Consider the following 11,306-nt stretch of genomic DNA (forward strand, 5'->3'; position numbering starts at 1 on the left):
AACATAAAAGTTACAATTTATAATTGTAGATATATAATATTAATGCTCCAAAAGTCTTAAGTTTCTATAATTCTGTGAGAAAAATAATATCAAATAAATAAATAGTAACCCTGTAACTACTGTATTTTCGAGTATAGATCCATTTGGTATGTCAATACTTTGACCATCGCCTGCTACAATGATGACTGTGCCTATTTTATAATTAGGTAAATTCTATAGATTTTTTTAATTGCCTTTTAAAACAACATTTTTTCCTAAAGTGATAGCACCAGTCATGGTAAGATGATCTAATTCAAGAATTTTTGGAATATATGGAATCCGTTTTTGAAAATCGCTAACCTTTTTAAAATGATTTCCTAACTTTATAAGCGGAACTCCTCCAAAACGGGTTTCATCCATAGTAAGTTGACCATGTTGTAAAGAGTAAAGATCCGACTTAACTAGAAAAAGATCTGAACATGTTTTAACAGGTAAAAACCGACTGCGAGGAACATTAATTCCACGAGAGTTTCCAAAATAATGAATTGCAGATCCAATTGCTGTTTCAAGTTGTATAACGCTTATGTCATTATCTCCTTTTACATCAGATGAAAGAATTTTATAGTTTGGAATAATTTCTAATGCTAATTCATTATTTTCGAGGACTCGTTTAATCGAAGATAAATCAAGCCAAATATTATTGGTATTAAAATACTTAAATTTCTCTATAGATTTAAATTCCTCTACATGTTGTGGAGGTACTTGAGCTATTTCAAGAAGACGAATACTACCCTCATAATCAATAATTGTTCCACCTTTAATGTCTGCTTTCGTTTTATCTGTTAATTCCATTATATACTCGGATTTATTATCAACCATATATTGCAAAATATTTAAATCGACAACAGCACCAAGATTATCAATATTAGATACAAATAATATCTCTTTTCCCCGAGAAAGCAATTTCTCAAGTAAACCACTGTTTGAAAGAGCTTTAAACAAATCCCCATGACCAGGTGGATACCTTAAACATTAAATATATGTAATTATAAATATAATATATTAACCATTCAAAAATACATGAGTCATATGTTCGAGGAATAGGTAATAAAGATTCTTTACTTATACGAGGATATCTAGATTGATTAAATGTAAGAATATCAACATTCTGTCCTGTATATTTTTTAATAATTCTAGTAGTATCTTCATCCGTATTAAATGAGTTCATAAGGACCAATGGAACATTAACATTATATTTTTTATTGAGATACTAAATATTCATGAAACAAACGTAAATAATTTTCAAAAATCACCTCTACTTGTCTAACACTAAGATCAAGAAAAGTATGACCCTCTCGAACCTCAATAATACTTTTAGGTCCAACACATCCCATAGTGGTTCCAAGTCCGCCATTAAGCTTAAGAACAACTAATTTATCAAGAAGTACTCTTGCAGAATTTATATCTGCCTCTTTAATAGTTTTATATTGCAATACTTGTTCATTATTAGGTATTTTTATTCTCTCCCATTGTCTAAATAATAAATAGATTTTTTCTTAAAAAAAAACACATACAGCGTTTTTTTCATTTTATTTAACAAATATCTATTAAAAAGAGAAAAAAAATTATCCATTTCCATCTTGAAGAACTATAATTACTATTATTTATTTTTATTCTATAATTGAATAAAAATTAACAAACCTTCTGACGTTCCTCATCTTTAACTGTCCCTAACAACTTGTCAAGTTCATTTCTCATAGAGCTTGATGAAATATTAATAGATGTGTCTTCAAATTCCTATTAAGTCAACTTTAAATTTTAAATTCTTAATCTTATATTAACCATAGATAACATTCTTTCATATGTCAATTCCTTTTCTTTCCCAAGTACACTTGTATTACATAATTGAACGCCTTCCATAGCCTTTTATTTCTTAATATTATTAAGAATTATTAAAAATTTCTAAATATTTTTTATACGCTTAAGATAGATTTTAAAATATTTAATAACGTGTATTTAAAAGGATTTAAAAGATAGTATATTAATTCATGTATATTAAATAAATAAGATATTTGTTCTTCTCAAGAAACTAATATTAAAATAATATGTTAAGAAAAATGATAAATATGTATAAAAAAGTTTAAAGGTTAGGAATTAGATGTCATTTGTTAAAATAGATGTATTATTTTAAAAAAGAAAAATTGATATTGACTAAGAATTTTATGTTTTAATATGTAGATTTAATATTGTTTTACTTCTAAGATATATGTATTAATAAGAACTAAGAAATAAAGATCAAAAATGTCGAATCATGCAAAGATTATCTAATAAATAAAGCGTAAATATTGATATTAAAAAAAATAGAATAAGTTATTATATGATATATAATGAACTTTTAAAAAGATATGCTTAAATGCATAAAATTCGATTTAAGGATATCAAAGGATTCATTTATAACCTTGGTGTACTTGAACAACTAGATATAGGTGTATTTAATGAGCTACGATTATGCTGCATATGACTTTTTACAAGATGCCCTACAAATATCAATAAGTAAAACAAAATAGGAAGAAATTTACCAGCAGTAAGTGCAGAACAAAGACTAAGCTCACCTGCAAGAACAGCAGCGGCAATGATTCTGGCAAGTCTTTTTGCATTATTACCGGGAATTGTTGGATGAGGTCCACGAACTCCAAGCAAATCTAATAATGCACTTTGTGGTTCTAATATAGTCCCTCCCCCAATAGTCCCAACTTCGATTGAAGGCATTGAAACAGTTATGTGAAGATTTCCGTTTATACTATTAATATTAAAAATTTTTGATTTTTAAAAGAAAACATACTTTTTCATTAAAGTTATACAATTTGCAGATTCTACTACCTGAGCTGGGTCCTGTCCCAAAGCAATAAAAAGAGCAGCAACGATATTGGCAGAATGTGCATTAAATCCTCCAACACTTCCTGCCATGGAACTTCCAATTAAATTTTTAGAAATGTTTAATTCTACAAGATCATCGACGTTACATTTAAGAACTGATTTAACAATGTCTTTCAAAATTGTTGCCTCTGCAATAACACTTTTTCCTCGGCCTTCAATCCAATTTATAGCAGCAGGCTTTTTATCGGTACAATAGTTTCCTGAAATAGAAATTATTCTCATATCATCAAATCCTAAATCTTTGATCATGACTTTTAAAACATTTTCTACACCCTTTGATACCATATTCATTCCCATAGCATCTCCTGTAGTTGTAGAAAATCTTATATATAAATTAGTACCAGCAATAGTCGATTTAACACTAGAAAGACGAGCGAATCTACTTGTTGAATTAAATGCCTTTTTAATAGCATTTTGACCCTGCTCAGTATCTAACCATGCTTTCACCATTCCCGTTCGTGAAACGGTAGGAAATGAAACACAAGGACCTCTAGTCATTAAGTCTTGAACTAATATGGTTGTAACACCACCACTAGCATTAATAGCCTTACATCCTCTAGCAGTACTTGCTACAAGAACACCTTCAGTTGTTGCCATTGGAAGATATACCTCAATTTTGTCGACTAATAATGGTCCAGCAACGCCAACAGGGATTGGAACATATCCGATAACATTTTCACAACATGCACCCATAATACGAGCATAATCATAATCCTTAAAAGGAAGTGCTAACGTTTCTAAAACATTTGTACCAGATTTTCGAGAAATAAATGATCTTCGAATTTTAACTGCTCTTTCAGGATCATTTAAAACTTTTTCTAATGCATAACTTGGAATTTTAGAATTCAAGGTCAATTGTAGGATTTCTTCATCTTGCATTAAAGTAGAAAGACCTTTTTTTAATAATTCTTCACATTTATCTATAGATCTTATTTCACTATTATTGCTAATATTACCATATAGATCTTTCTCTAAATAGCTAGAAGTATTATCTGTAATTTTTTTAATTTCTTCAATCATATGAGAAGATGAATCCTGAGTTTTTAATGATATTTGAACCGGAGTAACCCAACGAGTTACATTAAATAAGTATGCATTAAATATAATGCTTAAAATCAATATAATCATAATCCATTTGTTCATTATAGGATCTGAAATGCTTTTTGCCCATAGTTCAAGAGATTCAAGCACAGCATCGACAGAAAATGGCTTATTTATAGCCTTAAGAGTAAAAACAGGTAAAACGTTCAGTGATACTTTCCGAATTGATGGATGAATGTCCTGAGTTAACTTGTCAAGAAGGTCAAGAATTTCATAAATTTCAAGGGGATTAATCCTAATTATTCTGAATTCTTTACTTGACGAAGACTTCAAATGATTCACTGTTTGAAATGGGAAAGTACATAAATTAAGGAAGTTAATAAGAAAAAAGCAGCTAGTCATTATTAATTTGAATCTACTTATACTTGATTCTTTGACATTGTGATAACCAAAAACATTGTATATTCCAATATTTGCAGGTTTCTTTTCATTTACATTATTACTCGGTATGCAAGAATTATTGTTTGTTATATCATATATAGTTTCCTGTAACAAGATATTCTTTTCAAAAATACTTTGAACACCTGCTCGTTGTTTAATACGGTTTATCTAAAATATTTCAATATATTATAATTCTTTAAAGCTTAAAATAAACCTCAAGCTTTATACTCAAAACTGCTATATAAAATGTAAATAAAAGTAAACAATCGAATCCCAATATCCATGCAGCAACTTTACAAAATTGATTTAATCCATCAACACCACTCATTGCCCCCAATATTAATATTCCTATTTCAAATAAATAATCCCGAACAATTATCCAACCTTTATCTCTAACAGCATTTACTACATTTTCTCTTATAGGATTTGTGTTTATATCTGGGGATGAATTTAATACTGCTCTAGTTAGTAAGCTTGGCTTCTCAAACCCGACAGTAACAGCTAAAAAAGGTATTTTTTTTGATAAAACCAAAGGGTTTATGTTGTCTCCAAAGTAATTAACAGTATTAAGTGCAAACAAAAAAGCAAAGGTTCCCGAGGTCAAAACAACTGCTGCAAGCCAGAAATTAGATCCTAAGGTTCTCATATTAAGAAAAAGTAAAATAAATACAAAATTCATTGATATATATCCAATAAGTAATACAGCAATGTCGATTATGTCAGTATCCTAATTTTTAATTAAAATAAACAATAAATTAATAATATAATTAACTTTAATATGTTTCCATATCTTTTGAACTATAGTGTATGCATTGTTACGTAACCAATAAATTATTATTCCAGGATTGTTTATATTTTGCTGTAAATAATGCTTTCTTTTTGAATACGCCAAGTTTTCTGTTCTTATATTTTGAATACGTTGTTCTAATTCAAATACCAATAACGGAGAAAGGTCTTTTAATATAATCTTAGAAGATGTTTCATTTCCATAAAAAAGACACATATTCGTATTAGACTTTTTTAAGCACATATCAAGAAATAGATCTACTAACTCTTCACGCTTATCTAAATATGGGTGATCAAATTGAAGAATATTTAAGATTAATGAATTTGCTTCAATATTATATAGCTATATTAAAAATTAGTATTATTTGATAAATTAAATCATATAACAATGCTAAAACTAACATTTTTGTTATGTTCCCAATGCCAGTCCCCATCTACAGCTTTAGTTCCTACTAAAGCTCCTTCTATGCTCCGAAAATCAAGACTAAGATTATTTGCGAAAGATGTTCCAAAATCAATACCGCCATCTCTAGCAATTTCAAACAGATGAATATACGCTGTTGTTGCAAGTAATGAAACAATGACAACTGTATGAATAGGATATCTTGACGAATGAGATGCTAATCTTGTCAAAACCATCTGTATTTCACTTTATGATGATCCTAAGATTAGACTAAATATTACCTTATTAAAAAGTTACATTTTAATTTTAAAATCATGTTTAAAAAGTACTTACGTAAATAAAAAAAATATAGAAGATATTCTTAAGAATAAAGTATTAGTATTATATTTTTCTATTTTTTTAAAAAACAGACGTCGATTCTTAAGGTTTATGAAATTTATTAATTATAGATATATTCATAAGTTTATAAATATCTTATTCTTTAAAGCATCAATATTTTATAAAAAAAAGGGTTATTTACAATAAGAACAATATAGTTCTAATAAAAAAATAAATCTATACAAATATGCATAAAGGTCCTAGAAAAAGTAACTAATATCAATAATTACAAAAACGAAAAGGTATACGATTCAAATGAATTATGACGAAGATGGGTATATATGAAAGTCAAGATCGTAGCATATGAATAGGGCAACATCCTCTACCTGTGGTTATAGAAATCCATTGTCTTATACATATCTAATAATAATAAATTAAAAAAATAGTTTTTTTTTATGAAATAATACCACATGATAATTGCAAAGACATTCAAGTCGTGCTATTTTTTCTCCAGGCAGCATTTCTTCAAAGCAAATAATACATTCGGTACCTACAAGAGAACTAGATTGAGGAAGAACATAAGATAAGAATCGCCGTTTATTAAGAGTTGATTCTGAGGTATAATGATTATTTTTTAAACATTTATCAATATGTATTTCACGTTCGGACAATGTTGGTATCATTGAAAAAGACTCTAAACATACAGGACATTCCATCATTTCATCATTATTAATTCGTGTTTTTTGAATTAAAGAATGACTTTCTGTCTTCTTTTGCGATTGTTCCTCAAACAACTGCATAAAGCATTTATCACAGACACGAAGGACTTTAGAATCACACTGTTTATTGCTATTTTTCTTTAAATCAAAGGACCTTGAAAAGTCCTAAAACTATCAGTTCTGTATATAAACCACTAAAATATAATAAAAAAACCCAGTTATTAGAAGAGCAGCTTGAACAAACCACACATCCACATTTCCTACAATGATGTCTCCGATGAAAAAAAGAAAATGCTCTACAGTAAAAAAATAAATAATTACCCTCCTTATTAAAGCATATCTTAACTACCTTTTGCAAAAAGGACAAAGTAAAACATCTGAATCCGGCTGCCATATTTTTGAAGAATTTGAAAATGAATTTGATCGTTGTTTAATATTAGACGACTGACAAGATAGTGGATTCATGAAATAAAGAATATAGATTGTTAAATCTAGTCTTCTAGACTGTCCAATACAAAATTAAGGAAAAGGAATTAGATAAAAAGTTATTTATAAGATATTTATAGAGAGTTGTATTTTATACTCTTTAAGGTCGTGGGGGGTGATAAGACGCTTGATCTATATAATTATGCTAAAAATAAATAATAATTATATGTATAATTAGTAAATTATATATTCTTAAGTAACAGTATTGAACATAAATACTATGTTTGTATTGTTATTTTAAATATTTAAACAATAATTTATATTTAAATATGCAACATGAATAAAAAATATATTTCAAAATAATTTTATATAAAAAAATCATAATATTTCTAAGAAAAATGAAGATCTGAAATAAGTTAGAATTATTGTTTTTTTCTTTTTAAACTTTTCAAATAGAATTAATAAATATATTAGAAATATTTTTGAAAAAAAAAAACAAATTTATATAAATAGGGTATTTTCATGGAATCAAAACCTTGCAATTATCTAGAAAAAAACCACAATGATGAGTACAGGCTATAGCAGGGCATGCACCATAATGATTATAATTATTCATAAACCAGTTTCTGAGACATTCAGTATGTCCTCCATGACCGCAACTCTGACACCATAAATATCTACCTTTTACTGGTATATCACAAATTGTACATCCATTGGGTATCTTTCGACAACATTTACAATATGAAAAGGTATTATTTTCTTTTTGATTTACAATTGGTTTGTGGCAACAATAACAATCTATATAAACAGACGTTTCTGTTTGACTTAATGCTCTTATAAGTAACGATGATGACGCATTTATAACTTCTGTCATAGTTATAAACATTCTATATTTTTGTAAAAGTTCAATATATTCTCCAATCCATTTTTCTATTTTTAAAGAATCAAAATTCGTATATTTACCCATTAATAAAACAATAGTAGCACACATTTGAATATCCCCTATTTCACTATAATATTCGGCTACAGCTTGAATAAGAGAATTTATAGACCATGGACATGTATTTTCTATTGTATCGATATTAGTAAAACGAGGTTTAACAAAGATATTATTATTGCTTGTATCAGAATATTTTAAATGCTTTTCCCGATCAAAATCATTTCTGAAAGAACACACAGTATAATCAGAGTTGAAACTTTGAGAAATTGTTTCGAAATTATCACGAAAATTGTATAACTCATGTATTTCATCATTGAAATTTGTATTTTCTTGGTTTTTGTCAAATATATTCCCATCATCTAAAACATTTTGTCTCGAAATTACTGATTCTGTATTATTTCTAAAATGTCTACCAACGCGATCACTTTTCAAAAACATATCAGCATTTTTACGAGAAACAGAACTTGCTCTATTCAATAAAGTCTTAGATTCGTTTATATTGTTTTTCAAAGACATTTTAAAGAGTAAATCATCATTATTTTTGTAATCATGTTCGATAGAATTATCCGTGTCAGCGGTTTTATTAGTATGTGTAGAATTCTTGATTGGATACTTTCTATTTTCTAAAAGATGTTGAAGTATTTTCCATGTCTGACTAGTGCGATATTTTTGTATATTTAATGCAAAATTAGCATTGTTTTCACATGCTTGAGATACTGAGAGATTAGGTGATGCAGTAATATTATAGTGTTGAGCAAGATAAGTAAAACCATAGTATTGAAGATTTGGAATAACAATTGTTCCAGAAATATGCAATGGTTTATATAACTGACTTACAATATTATTAAGCGTTTTGCTAGTACGATGATGTAACCGAAAATGTTTTTTATTTTCTCGTGATATACTTTCATCTTCTACTGAGCTCAAATATTCTGTATTAAAATAATTCATTTCGCTATATCTATTTTGTAATACAATGCTTAAATCTCCTAAAGGACTCCAGTCCATGCTTATAACAGGAATAGAATTCAACGGAATATCAGCTGTAGAAACTGAATGCTGAATGAATGTTTTATCTTTAGAACATGACCATAAATAATTTTCATCTTTCCAAATGATCCCTAAAATAATAAAAAAGATGTTGAAATAGAAACAAGCATACCAGTCGTTACATTATCATGTTTATCAAGAACTCGTGAAGGTATATAAGGACGCCGTATGTCCCAAATGTATATTTTATAATCAGATACCAAAGAACAACTAGCAATTTCGGTTTTTAAGACATTTTCATTTCTTCTATTAGAAATAGGTCTCCATGCAATTTTGCTAACAGGTGCCATAGTTTGTATAACAGAAATAGGTTTACGAGAATCTGAAAATATATCCCATACTTTAATTATCTTATCCCTTCCTCCAGTAGCAATATGTCGACCATCTGAATACCAATCAAGTGTAAGTGCAAGACCATTATGAGCATTAATTTTACGTTCATAAATATTAGGTTTTCGAATATCCCAAAGCTGGATAGTTCCATTTTCAAATGCTGCTACAAATTCGCTCACTGAGTTTGGATTAAACTGAATATCTCTGACTGATTCCGCTTTTCCATGCATTGTATATTTTGATGTCCCATTTCTATCCCTTAAATCCTAAATAAAAGTTACCATTATAACTTATTTAACATATATTCAAACCCAAAGCTTAATATTTCCATCCTGCGATCCACTTAGAAGCCAATATCCTGTCAAATGATTAAACGCAAGACGATTTACCGAACGAAAATGTTCTGTAATAATTCTATCAATTTGATGTCCATATGGCTTTGTTAAATCCCATAAAACAATAGACCCATTTGTAGATGCTGTTGCTAAAATATTGCGTGTACCTAAGTTTACTTTAATAAGATATTTTACATTTATTTTCATTTTACCTGCACATCCCCATTTAACATCACATGATGAAAATGTAGGACTCCATCGATTTCCCGCATAAAGATTAACCTCTCCAGTTACTCCTCCACTATAAACATCTAATATCTTAAGAACTAATCCTATATTAGTCTTATTCCCTGTCTTATCATGGTCCTTTTTTTTATCTAACCTTCTCTTCCAACCACTGCAACACGATCTTTCCCCGCATTTGCTGCCAATGAAAGTAAACTCCCCTCTGCTTTCCATGAAAATGTGTTATTTATATCATTCTTCTTATTCATCAATATTATTTTAATAATTTTTAAATTTTATTTAAAAATCATTAAAAATCATTTAAAAGTTACTTAAAAAGCTTAAAAATATATTAAGAACTTTCTTATTTTTAAATCCACCCTCTCCAAAAAATATAAGAAATATAACCAATTCTACTACAATTTTATATTAATATTAACAATTTAACATATTTTTAATTAATCTTAGGGTTAATTTCTTAAGCTCGGACTGTTTTTTAATAAAAAATATTAAACATCTTAAGAAACGATTACTATTAAGAAATTAGTTTTTACTTTTATTAGGATTTGTTGAGTCATAAGGTTAAGGATGGTAGGAGGGGTTACTTTAAGGGACGTAGATGCTGATAAATTTATTCGCTGTTATGCAAAATTTCTAAAACAATCGGGAAAATTAGAAGTTCCTTCATGGGTAGATATAGTTAAAACAGGACATTTTAAAGAATTGGGACCATATGATTCAGATTGGTAAAGGCAGAAATTATGGGAATTAATAGGTATTAATGTATATCTAGGTTTTATGTTCGAGTAGCAGCTATTGCAAGACATATATATTTAAAAAATCGAAGTGGAGTAGGTTCTTTATGTAAATTATATGGTGGATCGAAAAATAGAGGATCTAGACCATCTCATCATTATGATGGTTCGGGGTCTATTCAAAGAAAAGCACTTCAGTGTCTTGAAAAGATAGGAGTTCTTGAGAAAGATGCACGAGGGGGTCGAAGAATTACTCAACAAGGTCAACGTGATCTTGATCATATTGCCTTGTCAGTTTTTGAAGCGAAATAGGCTAATGAGTAAATTTATTAGATGGAAAGATTTATATATAAAAAGGAGATAAAATATTTATTGCATTTTATACATCATTTAATGTCGATATTTTTGAAAATAGAATTTTTTTAATTTTTTCTTAAGATTCATTAGATTCAGGATATGATTCAGATTCAAAAGGTTCCCATACACCATTATGTAATCGACTAAATTCTAAAATTGCGCCATCTTCGAGACCCACTTCTTCAAGACTTTTCTTGTCATTCATTTGTATAATTCCATGAATTTTTAACTGAAGACAAGCATCTTCATCTGCCATTTTAT

General features: G+C 28.3%; 6 protein-coding genes across 6 annotated transcripts; 1 reads left to right on the forward strand and 5 right to left on the reverse strand.

Moving 5' to 3' along the window:
• Positions 1-39: 39 nt before the first annotated feature.
• PNEG_02435 (hypothetical protein) lies at positions 40-1,899 on the reverse strand (the record flags this gene model as incomplete). Its single annotated transcript, XM_007876251.1, has 8 exons — positions 40-64; positions 110-191; positions 234-1,003; positions 1,047-1,249; positions 1,293-1,512; positions 1,554-1,627; positions 1,681-1,776; positions 1,822-1,899. 8 exons carry the CDS (start codon positions 1,897-1,899, stop codon positions 40-42), a joined length of 1,548 nt encoding a protein of 515 aa, XP_007874442.1.
• A 531-nt stretch (positions 1,900-2,430) lies between these two features.
• On the reverse strand, positions 2,431-5,823 carry PNEG_02436 (hydroxymethylglutaryl-CoA reductase (NADPH); the record flags this gene model as incomplete). The annotated part of the gene is made up of 6 exons (XM_007876252.1): positions 2,431-2,516; positions 2,559-2,779; positions 2,822-4,566; positions 4,613-5,125; positions 5,171-5,527; positions 5,587-5,823. The coding sequence occupies 6 exons, from the start codon at positions 5,821-5,823 to the stop codon at positions 2,431-2,433; spliced, it is 3,159 nt and encodes a 1,052-aa protein (XP_007874443.1).
• A 271-nt stretch (positions 5,824-6,094) lies between these two features.
• On the reverse strand, positions 6,095-7,089 carry PNEG_02437 (hypothetical protein; the record flags this gene model as incomplete). Its single annotated transcript, XM_007876253.1, has 4 exons — positions 6,095-6,325; positions 6,373-6,789; positions 6,839-6,920; positions 6,974-7,089. The coding sequence occupies 4 exons, from the start codon at positions 7,087-7,089 to the stop codon at positions 6,254-6,256; spliced, it is 687 nt and encodes a 228-aa protein (XP_007874444.1). The 3' UTR covers positions 6,095-6,253.
• Positions 7,090-7,566: 477 nt separating this feature from the next.
• Positions 7,567-10,312, reverse strand: PNEG_02438 (hypothetical protein). The gene is made up of 5 exons (XM_007876254.1): positions 10,091-10,312; positions 9,921-10,034; positions 9,685-9,875; positions 9,153-9,639; positions 7,567-9,111 (listed from the first exon to the last, which is right to left on the reverse strand). The coding sequence occupies exons 1-5, from the start codon at positions 10,200-10,202 to the stop codon at positions 7,571-7,573; spliced, it is 2,445 nt and encodes an 814-aa protein (XP_007874445.1). The 5' UTR covers positions 10,203-10,312; the 3' UTR covers positions 7,567-7,570.
• Positions 10,313-10,476: 164 nt separating this feature from the next.
• On the forward strand, positions 10,477-11,049 carry PNEG_02439 (40S ribosomal protein S19-A). The gene is made up of 2 exons (XM_007876255.1): positions 10,477-10,679; positions 10,727-11,049. The coding sequence occupies exons 1-2, from the start codon at positions 10,522-10,524 to the stop codon at positions 10,998-11,000; spliced, it is 432 nt and encodes a 143-aa protein (XP_007874446.1). The 5' UTR covers positions 10,477-10,521; the 3' UTR covers positions 11,001-11,049.
• A 72-nt stretch (positions 11,050-11,121) lies between these two features.
• PNEG_04314 (hypothetical protein) lies at positions 11,122-11,301 on the reverse strand (the record flags this gene model as incomplete). Its single annotated transcript, XM_019757830.1, has 1 exon — positions 11,122-11,301. One exon carries the CDS (start codon positions 11,299-11,301, stop codon positions 11,122-11,124), a length of 180 nt encoding a protein of 59 aa, XP_019613349.1.
• Between the last annotated feature and the right edge of the window lie 5 nt (positions 11,302-11,306).

This window comes from Pneumocystis murina (genome assembly GCF_000349005.2).
Source record: "Pneumocystis murina B123 chromosome Unknown supercont1.11, whole genome shotgun sequence".
In the NCBI taxonomy this organism is placed as follows: domain Eukaryota; kingdom Fungi; phylum Ascomycota; class Pneumocystomycetes; order Pneumocystales; family Pneumocystaceae; genus Pneumocystis; species Pneumocystis murina.

Excerpts from the sequence above, each read along its gene's own strand:
- PNEG_02439 (XM_007876255.1), top strand. The coding sequence starts at position 10,522 with ATGGTAGGAGGGGTTACTTTAAGGGACGTAGATGCTGATAAATTTATT. Across the intron at positions 10,680-10,726 it reads GGACCATATGATTCAGATTG|GTTTTATGTTCGAGTAGCAG; the intron begins GTAAAGGCAGAA and ends ATGTATATCTAG.
- PNEG_02438 (XM_007876254.1), bottom strand. The coding sequence starts at position 10,202 with ATGAATAAGAAGAATGATATAAATAACACATTTTCATGGAAAGCAGAG. Across the intron at positions 9,640-9,684 it reads ATGGAAATATTAAGCTTTGG|GATTTAAGGGATAGAAATGG; the intron begins GTTTGAATATAT and ends ACTTTTATTTAG. Across the intron at positions 9,112-9,152 it reads ACATGATAATGTAACGACTG|GGATCATTTGGAAAGATGAA; the intron begins GTATGCTTGTTT and ends TTATTATTTTAG.